This window comes from Triturus cristatus, chromosome 3_1, assembly GCF_964204655.1.
Source record: "Triturus cristatus chromosome 3_1, aTriCri1.1, whole genome shotgun sequence".
Taxonomy (NCBI): domain Eukaryota; kingdom Metazoa; phylum Chordata; class Amphibia; order Caudata; family Salamandridae; genus Triturus; species Triturus cristatus.
In genome coordinates, this window is record NC_140583.1 from 716,654,447 (window position 1) to 716,671,535 (window position 17,089).

The 17,089-nt window shown below is 43.3% G+C and overlaps 1 protein-coding gene across 1 annotated transcript in view; it reads left to right on the forward strand.

Annotated features, from left to right (window-relative positions):
• The window catches only part of LOC146860841 (uncharacterized), a 915,295-nt gene that overhangs the window by 148,922 nt on the left and 749,284 nt on the right, over nucleotides 1–17,089 (forward strand). Inside the window, exons 8-10 of the mRNA XM_085646176.1 lie at nucleotides 451–576; nucleotides 7,168–7,285; nucleotides 9,561–9,699. Of these exons, the coding sequence (XP_085502302.1) occupies nucleotides 451–576; nucleotides 7,168–7,285; nucleotides 9,561–9,699 (383 nt within the window). The remainder of the gene's footprint in view (nucleotides 1–450; nucleotides 577–7,167; nucleotides 7,286–9,560; nucleotides 9,700–17,089) is intronic.

Genomic DNA, 17,089 nt, shown 5'->3' on the forward strand with positions numbered 1-17,089 from the left:
CACTTTGCATCTCATTAGAGATGCGAAGATGGGCATTGGGGGAAAGGGAGATAAGGTAAGGATTCACGCAATAGCGTGACCTTGCTGATAAGGCGATAAAATTATCGCCGCTTTCCGTCCGAAAACGGACGCTAAAGCGGCGATAATTTTATCGCCTGGCCTTGATGATATGCCCCTTAGTAAGACGTAAGTGCAACCAGTTCAGTACTCCAGATATGTGTTCAGCTCTCTAATGGAAGGGATCCTGAAACATGGTGTGGTGCAAAGAAGAGAGCTATAATGGTGTCCCTTGCAATCAGCGGAACTTAGATTTTTGCAGGAGTAATTTACGCCACCCCACAGTAGAAATATCAGACATGCCTTCTATCCGATCATGGTCAAGTATTGATTAGGATGAGAAATATTTATTTAAAGTTAATTATTTTCTTTTCTTTCTCCATATCAATCCAGCGATCTCGTGCCCTTACAATAAGGAGTATCGCTTGCTTGGCACGGCCTGTGAAGACACCTGCTCCAACTTAGAGATGTCCGAATTCTGCTTGAAGGGTTTGCGGGAAGGCTGCTTCTGTCCAGCAGGCAAGTTCTTCCAAAGATGCCAGTTTCTCCTAGTGAGTGGAGAATCAGTGTGAAGAGTGCAGAGGCCAGTGCAGTTTGAACATGAAAATATTTTACTATTCAGAGCAGTTTATTTAGTGGACACTAGGACATCCTTCCACCATGTCAGAACCCCAGCATTTTGCAAGGTGTGCGCTATCATTTTGAACATGAATTTGATGACTTGCGTAAAGTGGGGCAAACCCGTTTTAAATAGCCACACCCACACTTACAAATAATTGACCGTGTGGAGCTTTTTAGCATCACCATCACCACATAATTAGGTTTTGTCAAATCAGATCATTAGTGCCAACACTAGTTCTGCGGTACATGCCGGCCTGGCCTTCATGAGGCTGAGGGCATCAGCAGTGAGGGGAGCATCACCCATCTTCAGCAATAAGGGGAGCCTCCCCAGCCCTGCCACATTCACACCTTTGCCTTAAATACAAAGTTGGTGAAGTCAAGACCTTTTGCTAAGATCCATTGGTTTGTCTCAAGCAGGCTGTGCCTAAACGAGTACCTGCTGGCTGATGGCTAATCACAAACCTGTTGTCCCTGAGTGCTACTGCTGAACCCTTGCTCTTACCTGATCCCGTACTGCTTGTGGTTTTGACACTTTCAAGTAGAATCATAGGGCTTGAGTCACTCAAATGTCCCCCACACTTAAGACAGTCTTCAGATATCGCTAAGCCAGAAAATTCCATCTTGAATAAGGAGAAAATCCTTTCCAAAGTATTGCTATCGTTCACGGCTTAGTAACAGCTTAAAGGCTGACGTAAAACGGGAACATTGTGCAGTAAAACTGGATTACTTAGATTCACTCTTCATGGACTAAAAGCTTAGTCATGCAATTTAGAGTTTGATTTGGACCTGGGATGAGTTATGTTACATTATACATTTATAAAGCCCAATGAAAACCCCAAGGGGCGTCCCGGTGCCAGGGATCGGCCACTACAGAGTCTGAATCTTACGGGTGTTTCAATGCTTCCGTAATGTGACCCCCAGAGTGGAAAAGGAGGGCACACCCAGCTGGCTGCTGTAGATTCGTGGAATGTATACCACAGAGGAGGAGGCTGTCCAGGGACCTTGTGCGTGGCGATACAGCAGACATTTTCCCCTCAGATGGATAGGGCCAGAGCTGTAAGCAGCTGTGTGCACCAGGCAGAGGGACTGGAATACTGAACATTGTTTTACAGGTACCCACTGCAGCTCTCCAGGATAGGATGTCACCAAAGCCTTTCTGGGGAGATTCAGAATAAGGCTTGCAGCAGTGTTGATAACAGTCTGAGACAGTGGACGAGGTAGTCAGGAATGCCCAGATACTGACAGCCTCTGTAGTCCAATCTAGAGGTGATTAGAGATTAGACTATACATTTACATCAGACTACAAGTAGCAGTGGGAACATGTTTCCAGCATTCTAAATTAGGCAATGGAAGTATCCCGGAGTGCCTTGAGGTGCTTGGCGAACGTCAGCTCTTATTCAAGGATGAACCCCAAGCTTTCCGCAGCATCTACTGGGAATGGAGTGATTGCTGAGCACTGCATGCCACCAGGCTGCAGACCAGGGAGGAGAACGCTCCCCGAAGAGGAGGACCTCAGTTTTGTCATCATTAAGCATTACGGTTAAGACAGTTGTCCTGCATCCATGAGGCTGCTGCACCCATTCACAAATTAAAAAGAGTCTGAGAGGAAGATGGGCTGTCAGAGGTGGTTTAAAAGTAACAGCCACTGTGCATGTGGCAACATGAGTCGCTTTTATCACTATTTTATATCTGTCTGGTTGTCATGCCACTTTAGTTTCTCCATCCTTCTACTTGAGAGCCAGGCTAATGGTGTATCTATGTGATGTGGCTGGAGAACACAGGTCTTTGATTCCTAAGGCATAGAATGCTTTTGACTACTCGGTTAAGTTTGCTAGGTGAGAATCCTCCAAGTCATTCACTCCAGTAGAGTTGGAGATTGACAGTCCGACCCGCTGCATGTCAATGCACAGCACAAATTGGGACACATTATGCCACACGACTTCAGACAGTTGGCTTGGTCCTGGACGTTTGCATTTAAAGCACTATTATACTCATTGTTCCTTATAATCAATCCTAAATCGAGCTGGCGTGCAAAGAAAAAAACAGATTTTTTCAAGAGCAATCATACAATGCTGTGCATATGCTTAGGGAAGTGCTGCTTGTTTGCTGTCTAGTGGCCCACAGCCAACCTGTATTGCAAGGTGAACAATCACTAGTCTCTTTATTGTGCTGATGGTCCTCGTCACCTGCACTGATGCATGCACACCCAGGTCCTACAACTCTCTTCAGGAGCAGACCATTAAACAGTGTCATTAATTCAAATAAGAGAAAATAGCACTTTAGTTCCTTACGCCCAGGGAAGGTGATGCGTCGGTTCCTTTCTCCAGGAGAGGTAATGCGTCGGTTCCTTAATGCCACGCAGGGGAGGTGATCCGTCGACTCTTTACTGAAGGGGAGGTGATGCGTCAGTTTCTTACTGTGCGGGGAGGTGATGCTTTGGTTTCTTTCTGCTGAGGCCCCGGAGTCCTTGTAGACTTGGTGCCCCAGTGCGATGCAAGTGGGTCAGAGATGCTTCAGTTATTGTTGCGGTGGCAACGGGGCTGAGTTGGTCTCTCCAGCCGCAATCCCACAATGTGTTGGTTCTTGCGGATGCACAGCTGGCCACAGAGTGATCTCAGACTTCGGAGATTAGTGCACAGGATTCAGTGTGCGGTGATTTGTCAAGCCGCAGGCAAGCACTGCATCGGTTTCTTCAGCAGCACAGAGGCGCTGCATCGGAAACAGGTGCAGATACGTCACGCTTCTTAATTTGCTTCTCTTTTCTAGCCTACAGCTGCAGGAACAACCTTCATAGACCCAACACATTAACAGGCACACCTTGGCAGGTCAGAACTCACAGCAAGGAAGTTCAGGGGAATTGGTGGTGAAGTCTTTGCGTTCATGAGACTACTGAACAGGATGCAAGCTCTACTTCAATCCCTTGGAGATCTTCTTCAAGCAGGAGACACAGCACACAGCAAAGTCTTTATCCTCTCCTTGGCAGAAACAGCCTCTGCAGGCCAACCCCAGACAGCACACAGCAAAAGGGCAGTACTTCTCCTTAAGCTTTCCCAGATCTTCTACTTGGTAGAGGTTCCTCTTGAGTCCAGAAGTAATCTAAAATTCTGGAGTCTGAGCCCCAATATTTATACAGCATTTGCCTTTGTTCTCTGGTGGCAGAGAGTTCCTGGGCTTAGTCCAAACCAGTTCTATCTCTCTGGTCCAGCTTCCCGGAAGTAGGTGGAGACAGCATTGTGTTAGGAAGACAAGGCCCATTCAGGTGCAAGGAAATCTCCTCCCCCTACTCTAAATGTAGCCCAGGTCTATTCAGCCCAGCCCTGGCTCATTCAGAAAAGGCAGGACACATATAAACCCTCCCAGTGTCTGTCTGAGAGAATGCACACCCCCAGCCCCTGTCACTCCACAGCCAGACAGTCAATCCACAAACCAGCAGAGGCACCCAGGATGGCTAAGCAAGAAAATACCCACTTTCTAAAAGTTGTATTTTCAAACACACAATATAAAAATCATCTTTACCAAAATATGCATTTTTATGTTCTAAGTTCAGGCCTACTAAACTCCATCTTTCTATCTTGTCCCAATGGAAGTTATACTTATAAGATGTTATAAATAAACTCCCATTGTAACCTATGGGACAGATAGCCTTTCCATAATGAAAAACAAAATACACTGTATTTCACTATCAGGACTTGTCACACACCAGTTCATGTCCTACCTTTCACATAAACTGCACCCTGCCCACATGGGTACATTGGGCCTACCTTAGGAGTGTCTTACATGTAAGAAAAGGGGATGTTAGGCCCTGGAAAGTGGGTGTACTTGCCTGGTCTACAGGGCAGTAGAGACTGCGAACAGGTACTGCAGTGGCAGGTCTGAGACCCCTTAGAAGGGCTGCTTGTGTGGGTGGCACAATCAGTGCTGCAGGCCCACTAGCAACATTTGACTTACAGGCCCTGTGCACACACAGTGCACTGTACTAGGGACTTAGTAGTAAATCAAATAAGGCAATCATTAATCGCCAATCCATTCTAACAATTTACATGGAGAGCATATGCACTTTAGCACTGATCAGTGGTGGTAAAGTGCCCAGAGTCCTAAAATCAACAAAAACAGGGTCAAAAAGAGAAGGTTCAAAAGTAAAAAGTCTGGGGATAAACCTGCTGGAAAAGCAAGGTCTAAAAAGAATACTTTTCATCCTCCAGTCAACAATGGCTAGCTATTCTTCTATCCTTTGGAAAAGATGGTTTTAACCACATTTATAGCCACACAGAGGAATGATATCTTGTATTTTTGCAAACTAAAGCAATTAGGGTGCTATCAATGCGAGTTTTCTCCCCCAGTATTGCTGTCAAGAATTTGGCGCTTGTTATCCACTATTTTGCTTGCCTTTGATAAAGTAGTACAACTATCAGTGCTTAATTTGTAAAAAAAAAATAGGTGCCAGGGCTCTTGTCAGGCAGCAAATGCAGCTTGCATCACCCATTCCCCTGTCAGCGATACCAATGATACTACTAACACATCTACAAACCATCAGACTATTCCAAACTCCCAAAGCTTTAAGAGTGGTTTAGTCGGCAGGTATTAGTCATTTTTAAAGTTTATTTAATTAATAAACAACTGTTGTTATGCTTATCCCTGAATTAGACGAACAGTGCCACCATGTGACAGACTAATATAAGTGCCAGTGTTGACAATTAAGTGCTGATGCCGAGCACCTGAAACCACTGGCTCAAATTAAGCACTGGCAATATGTGTATAATTAATCCCTGTGGAAGCAGATGTAAGACTAAACCACACACACACCTTTTTTGAGAGAACCAGCACTTGATATTTTGAAGTGTAGTATATTTTCCATAATTGAAGTTAATGCTGTCAGTTATAATAATGTATTCTACCTTTAATTCCTACAAAAACTCCAGGGGCCCGATTCACAGAACTAACTTAAAACAAAATCCTAAACTTACTACCATTTTGGTATTCACAGAAGGAACTTACTCATTTCGGTATTCACAGAAGTTAGGAGTCCTAACTTTAGGACTACTAAATGCCTTCTGTGAATAACGAAAGTCTTAAAGTTAGGATTTTTCTCAGTTTAGGAGTAGTAAAGTTAGGACTCCTAACTTTAGGACTCCTAAATGCCTTCTGTGAATACCGAAAGTCTTAAAGTTAGGATTCTTCTCAGTTTAGGAGTAGTAAAGTTAGGACTCCTAACTTTAGGACTCCTAAATGCCTTCTGTGAATACCAAAAGTCTTAAAGTTAGGATTTTTCTCAGTTTAGGAGTAGTAAAGTTAGGACTCCTAACCTATGAATAAGTGCCTTCTGTGAATACCAAAATGAGTAAGTGCCTTCTGTGAATACCAAAATGGTAGTAAGTTTAGGATTTTGTCTTAAGTTAGTTCTGTGAATCGGGCCCCAGATGATTTACTACTCATTTGTGATTGTACTGCTGCTCATTATAAATATATTTTTGAAGTCTGAAAATGTCTTTCTGGTGTGCATTTTATTTTGTATTATTTAATGTAGCATGTTAGGATTATCTTTCATGGTTTGCTTGAGTTTATACAGGAAAAGAGATCTTCTCCATGGTGCATCTGTGCATGATATTTGAACAGGCCTTCTTTACGAAACTGTGTTAGATATCTCGAAACCATTTTGGAGAAGCTGGGTTATTCTCTTGGAGGGAATTTGTTATTACTGAGATTCTCATGGTCTCCTGGAATCTTTGCCATGCTTTGCATTTTTCTTTGACAGTTTCAAGGCAAATATCAGATATTGAATTTTGTGCAGTAGTGTGACATCATATTCTAAACTCTATGGTGTGCGCTAGCTTTTTTCTTAAAATTCTCGCGTGTGTTGTGTGTGATGGATATTGTGAGTCTAATGCCAGTGAAAAGAGGACCAGAGCTGTAGCGCAAGTCAGTGCGAAGGGATATTCGGCTTTGATAAGGTGATCACTCACCAGATCACGATAATCAGACAGAAAATATTAAATGTTTTTTCATATCAAAGACTTGTAGCTTCTTGGGTATCAAGAAGTCTGGATATCTAACTTTGCCCCAAGCTACTTATGTTGAGATTCTTTACAGCGCCAAAGTAAAGTCCATACATTCTGGAGTGATGAATCAGGCACGCGAGGTACTGACCTTTTTCCAACACATCAAAATGAGAACTAACTGAATTAAAAATCTGCAAGGTCCTTGTTATTTCAAACATTGCCACTGCGAAAGCTATTGCTTGTTGCCCTCGCATTATACTCGGACTGGGAGCTGTAGCTGGTTCTTGATGCAGGGCCCTCTTTCTGCTTCTACACCCAGAAGTAATCCTTTGAGATCCTCCAACCTCCCTACATCTCACTGCCAAATTATTGTAAATCACAACTCTCACATGATGCAGGGAAGCTCAGTCCTAGCAGAATAATGGTAATGTCGTACAAAAAGCACACTGAATTGTTCTGTATTGCCCTGGTTAATGTGCCCTATTTGTTTCAGAAACCGTATTTGATGACATCAGCTTCTCAGGATGCATCTCCAAAGATCAGTGTTCCTGCACCTTTGGAGGCGAGATCTACCAGTCACAGTCTTCCATCACCACCCCGTGCCGATCATGGTAACGTACTGCCTATATAACAACTAGATACTAAGTTAAATCTGATAAGTCCCCAGTATATGGTGGTTGAGTCTCACACATGGAGAGTCATGATAGGAGGAGCTATACTGTCATATCGTGGCCACAGGAGCACGGACACTACAGAGTCTCCTTCTTTAATTTACATTTTCAGCAGGACATGTCCCGGCTACAGACTCCAGCAGCCTAGCAGTAGTGGGCAAACCAAATGGTTCTGTCACCATAGAATGTAAGTTAAGGATTCTGCAGAATGTACTAAAGTAGCTATTTTAGGTTCAGTAGAAACTACTCCCATGTGAGTGGAGTTGTTCATGGAGTTATAGATCAGAGGAGTGAAGAGTCGGCAGGGATGTTTCTAGGATGTGGTTGTTGCTTTTTGAAGCTGCCACTATTTCAGTTGTGTATTTTAGAGCCTTGGGTACTCACTATGGCCCTTTTCATCTCTCCACTTCCTTCTATCTGAGCTCCCTGAAGTTTGACAATAATACAGAGAGGAATTCTGGGCCTAAGTTTCTTTCTGTCTCCTGTCTGTTCTGTGTATTTACTGTGCAGGCTGAATGATTGATCTGCATTGGAAGGTGTGGTACATCATACTGTACCTGGGAGGTCAATGTATTCATTTGTAGAAGACAACTGATGTGAGAGCTGCCTAGGTCTTGGCGCTGCATCATTTAACATTTACCTTTTCTAATCCTACTCCCTAGATTAATAAAGAACGTATCTACATGAATCTGAAGATCTACATCCATATTAGAACCAGGGGTGGGCTGTAATTCTGTGTAATTTGCTGTTGCATAATTACACAGAATTACACGAAATAATTATTGTAATGTGGAATTACCCAAGGAGCGAAACCCTGCATTTACCTCAATTTTCTTAGTGCAAAATGCAATGTTATGCCCAAAAGAAAATAGGGCAAAATGCAACAGAACACGAACAAGTCCAGCCAGCAGTCGTTCTTGAGAGCTTGGGTAGGTATTTTTGCCCAAAATTACGCAAACGGGCAGAACGGCTTAAATTTTGGTCATTTCGTATCACAAAGTAACGCAAAGTTACAAAAATTACTCTGGTGAAAAGAAAAATGTGACAGGCTATATTGCAAATTAATGAGGTCCAAACACTTTGTAAAATTATTATAGGTTGCCAAAATTGTCTTGGGATATAGACGTTCCATATAACCTAAATAAAGCACCACCACAGCCTAGCATTTTGTGCATGATGGCTTCAAGCACCACCTGGTCAGTAGGCCAGCTTGAAATAGACAATCTCATTTACAAAGAAGACTGCCAAAATTATTTTCAACCTTCTATAGAAATTAAAGGTTTTGAACTCCCATGACAAATGAGAAAAACATTTTCTTTTTGAGGCATATATTTCTGCCAAAAATCCAGCCTTCCATCTTAAATTGTTTCCTGAAAGCCACTAAATTATATGAAGTCATTTTTCAGTGATTCTAAGCTTCTGACAAAATTCTCGACTTTCTTATCTGAAATGGCAAGAAATATATGTTTGCCCACCTGCATGGTAAAGGAGGAAATGCCTGCTGAATACCTATCTGCTTAAGTTAAGTAGATATGTAGATCAAAGAGTGTTTGGATGCTGGGGGTGGGGCAGCACATGGGGGAGAGTGCATAAAACACATTCACACCAATGGAGGTGCTTAAAAGCCATGAAAGTTTACAAGTCATCCAATGAAGAGGTGGATAAAGAAGCCATTCTCCAGGGGAGGGATTTACATAAAAAGAGGAAGGAAGGCCATTGAATAAAAAGCAAGCAAATTAAGTTTACCAGAAATCCAACAAACAATAAGCAATGTGCTGACCTAAAGCTCACTCTAAGTATTGGTATTGTACACAATAGGCAGCTGTAGGCAAGACCTAAAAAGTATCTTTTCATAGATCAGTCCATAGCAGATATTGCACAATATGAAAAAGCGGGCTGTAGAAAAGACCTAAAAAGTATCACTTCATAGCAGAGATTGCACAAAACGAACACTTATTGTTTTGCTATATGCATTGGAAGGGTTCATTAGAGGCATGAAATAGTAAAACTGTGTATCTACACCTTTTGATAACCTCCTTAATAATTTGGAAACAAAGGGGTCTTGAGGGGTCCAACTTCGGCAGTGAGAGGATGGAGCAGGCTGTTAGAAGAAGGAATTAAATCTGGGGAAATGACAGGATTCACTGTCACTACTTGACAGATAACTAGGACCACGTGTTTGTCTTCTGCAATAATGCTCTTATTTTGTTTTCAGCAAATGCACTGGAGGCAAGTGGAAGTGTAAACAATTTCAGTGTGCAGGGATGTGTTCTTTGGAAGGAGGCTCACACATTTCCACCTTTGACGACAACAGCTACACATTTCCTGGTACTTGCACGTACATCCTCTCCAAGGTATACCAGCAGCGAGCTGTCCATGTCTTCATTATCCGTCATTATTTCTTTAAGATTTATATAGGGTATAAACATAGGATTCCTTTTCAGGCAGCGACAAGTCAACTAGCCCTGAAACCTTTCGCCTTTTTAATTCAGCACGCCAAAAAGGGTCTGTATGAAAGGAAAATTAAGAGTGGAGAGCAAACAGTGGAACATACAAGGGAATCAGAAAGTCATCACTAATACCAGGATTGTCGTATATTTTGTTTAGAATGCAATAAGTATGTAAGTGATTAGGGATAATATTTAAAGATGGGCGAAATGCGACAGCTGCAAAAAACATGTCAGAAGTCCCGTCATGAAGGGCATTTTCTCTGAGGGTGTTCAAAATGCAATCATACTTAGGGTGCATATTTTCCATACCCACATTTGGGATTGCAGTTCCACCATACAGCCTGGGTATGGTGAAACGGCTGCTACTTAGATTTTTCCAGGGACATGTCCTGCCTTGCTGGCAAGAGCCACTTCAGAGTGAAAACTCAAATGGCCATGGTGTCTAACCTCTGCTGAAGTGGCGAAGGTGACCCTCCACCTCTAAGCTAAAGATTTGCTTTCTTAATTCCCTGTACTGTGTATGCTATTTCGCCTCTCCCTGACATTTTACAAAGTTTAAACTCCAGAAAAGATACAGAATGCTGGCACCTGCGTCTCTTAAAGCATTATTTGGTGAAGTATTTTCTCTGATTAACAGTATATGATTTTAACCAGGACCACTGGACATATGGAGCTGGGTAGTCGAATAACCAAACTATAGTTTAAAAAAGATATTAGTTATTGCAATATTGCGTCAGAATATAGAGGGGCAAACTAGCATTTTCCTTAGGCATTTGATACTGTTTCAAAAATATCATTATATATAACATCATTTTATTCAATATAGTTGTATTAAATATGGTTTAGTTAATTTAATATATAGTAGTTATATTATTGTTAGGTATTGGTGGTATTATAAAAAATGTTATATTGTTTGCATAGTTTGTAAGATTTCATGTGTTCTTAAACACTTTTTACTTTTAGTTAGTAATTGATCATTTAGTAACAGGTTGCTGGGTTTGTAGGGGAATCGGGTGGGAACTTCAAGTCTAGTCTTACTTTATTTGGGTGCATGCATGAACCATAAAACTGCAGTTAATAATCAATAAAAACAAATTCATTTACAATCCCAAAATACTTACATACAGCTAACTGCCAATAAAAATGCCCAAGCTTAATTTATGAGAAGTGGCGCATCGCTGCGACAAAGCAGGGATGCAATACTTCTCAGTGTGCCCTCCTCGCAACACCGTAGATCTGCCGTATTTAAAGTATGGCGCGTCATGTCGTAAGGAGTTACAGATACATCAGTACTACTGACGTATCTGTATGCGCAATAGTGGCGCATTGCTGGTGTGTGTCTCAAAACAGACGCAACTCCAGCAATGTGTCCTTTCACATGGGTCAAGCCCCATGTGAAAGGGCCTGAGTCACCCTTACACCTGCCATGAGGCAGGCGTAAGGTTTTCACGCAATGGTGTCCTAGAAGGGGCGCACTGAAATCTGATAGATTTCACTGTGCCACTTCCAAGTGGCTTTGATGCGGGGGAACGCCCACCCTGCATTCATTATACCTGACGCAGGTAGAATGTAGCACAGGTCTTTACAAAGTGACGCATCTGCCTAGATGCGTCACTTTGTAAATAGGGTGCAACATTTTGTACGCCGCAGGTGCATCACAAAAAGTGACGCATTGGCTGCACAAAAGTGTTGCAAGTGCTCATAAATAAGCCCCATGAGGATCATCTCAGCAATTTCTTTAATTTGATAAAACACAGTAAAAAATATTGTTACTCAAAGAGGCCTTCCTGACTTCGCAATGATTGGCATAAATCAAAGAATCTCTCTTTGGGAAACAGCCACTACAACGCGGCCGCTTCCAGGCATACACTTAACCGCGCATGCTTTACAACGCATGTGTGGTTTACCACGAATAGCCTTTACCACGCATTCCTTTACTACAAGATACGTAGTAAAGGCATGTGTGTTAAAGGTAAAATTAAAAAGGGGGCTTGAAGGAGGCCCCCCCCCCCCCAAAAAAAAGTGTGGGTTAAAAAAAGGGGGCTGGGGGAATCTCCCCCTTCCCCCCCCCAAAAACGCACCTGTTTCCGCCGTTTTCGGATTCTGAAGAGAAAAGATGTGGAGGCAATCGGCGTCGTTAGAGGAAACGGAAAGACACTTCCGCTTCCTCTTTACGACGTGCAACGCAAATCGGAAGTGCTTGGAGTGGAGAGAGCGTGTAGAGGTAAGGAGGATCTTAGTTAAATAAATAAATGAGGGGGTGGTGTGGCTCAGGGGTAAATATTCAGGGTTCAGGGTAGGGGTATTTGATAGAATGGTTTGTGGGTGGGGGAATCACGCGGGCAAGATTTTTAGTGTTACATGCAGGGGTAATTCATAGAAGGAATGGGGGCGGAGGGTCACACAGGGGTACCGGGAAGGGGTATTATAAAAAAGGAGGGCGCAAGGGAACATGTAAGGATTTGGGGCAGGGATCGGAGAAAACCTTTACCATGAAAATGCCATTATCATGCATAGTTTTACAACGAAAATCGTAGTAAAGGTATGCGTGGTAAAGGCATTTTCATGGTAAAGGATATGCGTGGTAATGGCATTCGCGTTGTAACGCATGCGTGGAAAAGGCATGAGTTGCAACGGAATGCGTTGTAACGTCGTACAACCATCTCTTTTAGGACAAACTTAAAAGTGGAGGGCAAACCACTGGGATTATCAAAAAACTCAGCAGTGCCAAGGGTGAAACTTAATTCCTTTATATGCACCACTACCTGGTGCACGACATTATTTTAACAGTTAGACCAGACTGACAACCACAGTGGGACAGGGTAAGGCCTGACAACATTGTTTATATAATCCAGCCCCAATTCAGTATGGCACAAATATGTGGAGGTACATTGTGAGACTGATAGCAGATATCTCAAAAATGTATTCTCCACTTTCCTCATCGTATCATACTCCCACAATTCCCATAGCCCTGCACCATATGTGGCAATCGAAAGACATATGGTTTTATGGACTTTAACAAGCTCCCTGATGGGTTTGTGGCCTGTGTGCGAATATCAAAAGCGCCTCTACATTTCTCCCAAACATAGCTGCCCTGTTACGGCCTAGCATAGGCCACAGATGTAAAAAAGGTCACACAAATAAGAAAAAGTGGAAAAGGGGCTAATCTTGGTGCGACTAACTGTAAATGACTTACACTTAAATTTCCTGGGCCTGAAAACCATTATGTTTGTCTGCAAGTGGTTATGGTGAGATAGAGATTTGCCATGAAATTTGTGTACCTGTCCAACAACTTCTGGAGACCAAGCGTCGTCCAGCTATGAGCACGACATTGTCCGCATGTAGAAGTGCAAGAATAGGGAAAGGCCAACATATGGAATGGCAACAGATTGGCTCAGGAGATATTTTTTCAGGCCATTAATGTACAACAAAAACAAAAAGGGAGTCAAAACACTGCACTGTCTGATTACTCTGACAATCTGGAAGGGTTTATTTGTCTCTACATTAATGCCATACCTGATGCTCACAGTTACATTACTATACAGTTGCCTCGGAAAGTAGATATCGGCCTCAACCCCCAAATCAATCATAATGTCTTCCAGTTTACTCCACTATATGTGATCAAATGCCAAATTGAGATCCAAAAATGCTGCATATACATGACTACACTTTGCAGCTGAGTATTTGTTTGTTACAAGAAAAAAATTGAGGCACTGCTCCAAGGTTCCCACACACAGTCTGAAATTGTATTGTAGGTCCAAAATGGCAGCCTTGGCCCAAGATTCCAAACAATTGAATAAAATGCTCCCCATTAATTTGGCTGTAAAATTGATCAGAGTTAAAGGGTGATGCCACTCCGGATAACCTTTATCACCCATGTTAAAAATGTGCACAATTGTGGAGCATGAGACCAAGACCTAGAGGGCGCATGGCAGCAGCAGCACACAATACATTTATGAGGATGGATACCCACAGATCGATGTTAGCCATGCAAAGGTCATTCGAGACCTCATCAGGGCCCAACCCCTTACCTATGGGACTTTTATTAATAGCACTAAATATATCTTCATGTGTAATCGGCAATCAATTGGTAATGAGCCCCACTATCCCCATAGCCACATCAGAGGTGGTGCCATCATTATAAACATCGGAAAAGTGGAAATACCAGTCATCAGCAGAAATAACTACATCCAGGTCCATGCTAGTTGAGTCATTAAAAAATCAAAAGATAACCAGTTGCCAAAAGCCTTTACTGTCCTTTGTTTCACAGGACTTTAAAAAGAGTTTCATAGTCCTCCTCCCTGATATGTTTCTTCTGGGTATTGACTGCATTTTTATAGGCCACTCAACCCAACTCTATGTCCCACTGGATCCTGGGAGTTGATTAGAGAGCCCTAGAACAGTTGGCATCAAACCAGCATACAGCCATAAACCTTATGGGGCTTACAGGAAATTGTTGACGTCTCTTTAAAGGCTACACATAGACCATGGAAACTACCAATAATATCTATGACATTTGCTTCTTCATTCAGGCAAGTCAGGATATTGCACATATTTGAAGTGACCAAAACAGAAAGCAGATGATCTTTATCAATACTTTCCCACTTTTGCACAACACCTTTATTCTTAACATGAGTGAGAGTTGAACCTGGAGAATCCATCTCAACTACAGCCTGCCCCCTATGGCAAGTGACTGAGAGGACACAATGGTCACTAGACACAGTTTGTAGAACTAAATAATTAGCAAAAAGGTGAATTACATCCGATGAAAACAAAATGTAATCCATTAAACTACAACTTCCCTGCCAATGTATGTTGTCTTGAAAGACGGGTCAGTGTGTAGTGAATCCAGAGCAAAATACAAGCTGTAGTTGACAAGAAGGTTGCGCGTGCATCCTTGGGTGAGACACCAAAATGGGTTAATGCGTCTTGGTTCCTTCTGAGTATCAATAAATTTGTCCAATTCATGCGTGGGTGGAGTCACTATATCAGTTAAGTGTGTATTTAAATCATTATACCAGAAATTAAACAATAAGAAATTCATGGAACTAGAATTAAACCACAAGAGTTGAAACTTGGGGGAATCTAAAAAAGACCAATTGACAACCCCTCTCAACCCTACCTTGACTAAAGTCAACAAACCATACTTAGGTCTTCCGGCAAGTGATGGAACTGCGGGTGTCAAAAAAGAAGTAAAACCATCAACGCAGACTGACTCAAGAGCCCTGTTAGAACTGGGAGTCTCTAGTTGGCAGAGGTAGGTACCTTTGACCAAATAGGGACCCTTGCTTCTAAGTCAGGGAAAGGGAATTACACTACTGGATAACCCCTGCTCACCCCCTTGGTACCTTATCTCAAAGGCAGTGTATTAAGCATTTGTAAACACATACAGTAATACAGTGAAAGCACTACAGATGGACACCACACAGGTTTTATAAAAATAAGTATTCTTTATACAGACTTAGCACAAGACCACAAACGACAAAAATCCACAATACTGTACTCAAAATTGACTTAAAGATGGTAGAATTAGTTTAGTTCAAGTTTGATGGTAAATGCAACACAGTTCTCCCAAAAGTACCTGCATGCGTAACGCAAATAAACAAAAGGCTCGCAGGGTTGGAGATGCGTCGGTTCCTTGCTTCGGGGGAGACGATGCGTCGCGCCTCAGTGCTTGCGCAGAGTAGGGGATGTGTGCGTCTTGATCTTTACCGGAGAGGAGGTGATGCATAGATTCTCGTGCTGCAGCCCGGTTGCGATGCAGCAAGATGGTGCCTCGATGCGATGCGACAATCCGGTGCGATGCGATAAGATGGCATCCTTGATGCGACGATGTTGAGGCGATGCGTGCACACCCTGGCAGCCTTGCGGCGACTCTGCACTTTGGAGCCGCGACAGACCCTGCGCCACGTTTCTCCGGGATGCGACAGCAGACAACTGTGACGAAGACATGCTTCTGGGGAGATGCGGCGGCACCACATCTCTGGCGATGCGACGACTACAGCTGCGACGGCGACACGCTTCTTCTCCTTGCGTCGCGCTTCCAGCTCCCAGCGACACGCAGGCTTCTGCAGATAGAATTACCAGCAAGGACATTCAGAGGGGAGCTGGTGGTGAAGTCTTTTGTCCCTGAGACTTCAGCAGGAGGCAACAACAAGTTCAAGCCCTTGGAGTAATATTCTGCAAGATGATGAAAGTCCTTTGAAAGTTCCTTCTCCTCTCCTTGGCACTGAAGACACCACTGTAGGCCAACCCAGCAGCACAGCACACTGGCAGGGGGGCAGTACAACTCCTACAGCTTCCCTTGGTTCATCTCCTTGGCAGAGGTTCGTCTTGTTGCTCCAGATGTGATCTCAAGTCTTGGGGTCTGGGTCCCCAAATGTATACTACTTTTCTCTTTGTTTTCTGAAGGCAGAGAGGCCTTTGCCTAGTCCAAACCAGTTCTGGTTAGTCCTGGAGCACTTTGTTGACAAGACTCCTTCTTTCCTTTCACAGTGTAGGCCAGGGACATCAGACGGACCACAGGAGGTGGAGCCAGCATTGTGGAGGGAAGGCACAGCCCTATTCAGGTCCCAGGTGCAACTCCTCCCACCCATCTGCATGCAGATCTCTCTATTCAGCCCTGTGCTGACTCACCCTGTCTCCTGGAATCCCCCAGCCCCTGTCACTCAAACTCCAGACACACAATACACAACCTAGCAGAGGCAGGCTTGGACAGTTAAGCAAGAAAATACCTACTTTCTAAAAGTGGTATTTTCAAACACAGAATGTTAAAATCAACTTCACTAAAAGATGTATTTTCCCATCCTGAGTTCAGGCATACTAAACTAGAATTTCTACCATGTTCCCTGAGTCAGTTAGGATTATAAGGTGTAATAATCAAACTGCCTATTCTGGCCTATGGGAAACAGGTAGCCTTACCATAGTGAAACACGAAAATGGATGTAATTCACTATTAGGACATGCCACACACACGAGGGCATGTCCTACCTTATACTTACAATGCACCCTGCCCTTGGGCCTACCATAGGGGTGTCTGAAATTATGAAGAAAGGGGAAGGTTTGGGGACTGGCAAGTGGGTGCACTTGGACAGCCGACATGGCAGTCAGAGACTGCACACAGGCCTTGCAATGGCAGGCCTGAGACACACTTTACAAGCTGCTTCTGTGGGTGGCACAACCAGTGCTGCAAGCCCACCAGCAGCATTTGATCTACAAGCCCTGGGCACACATGGTGCACTGTGCTAGGGTCTGACAAGTAAATCAAATAATCCAATCATGGAGCCACTAATCA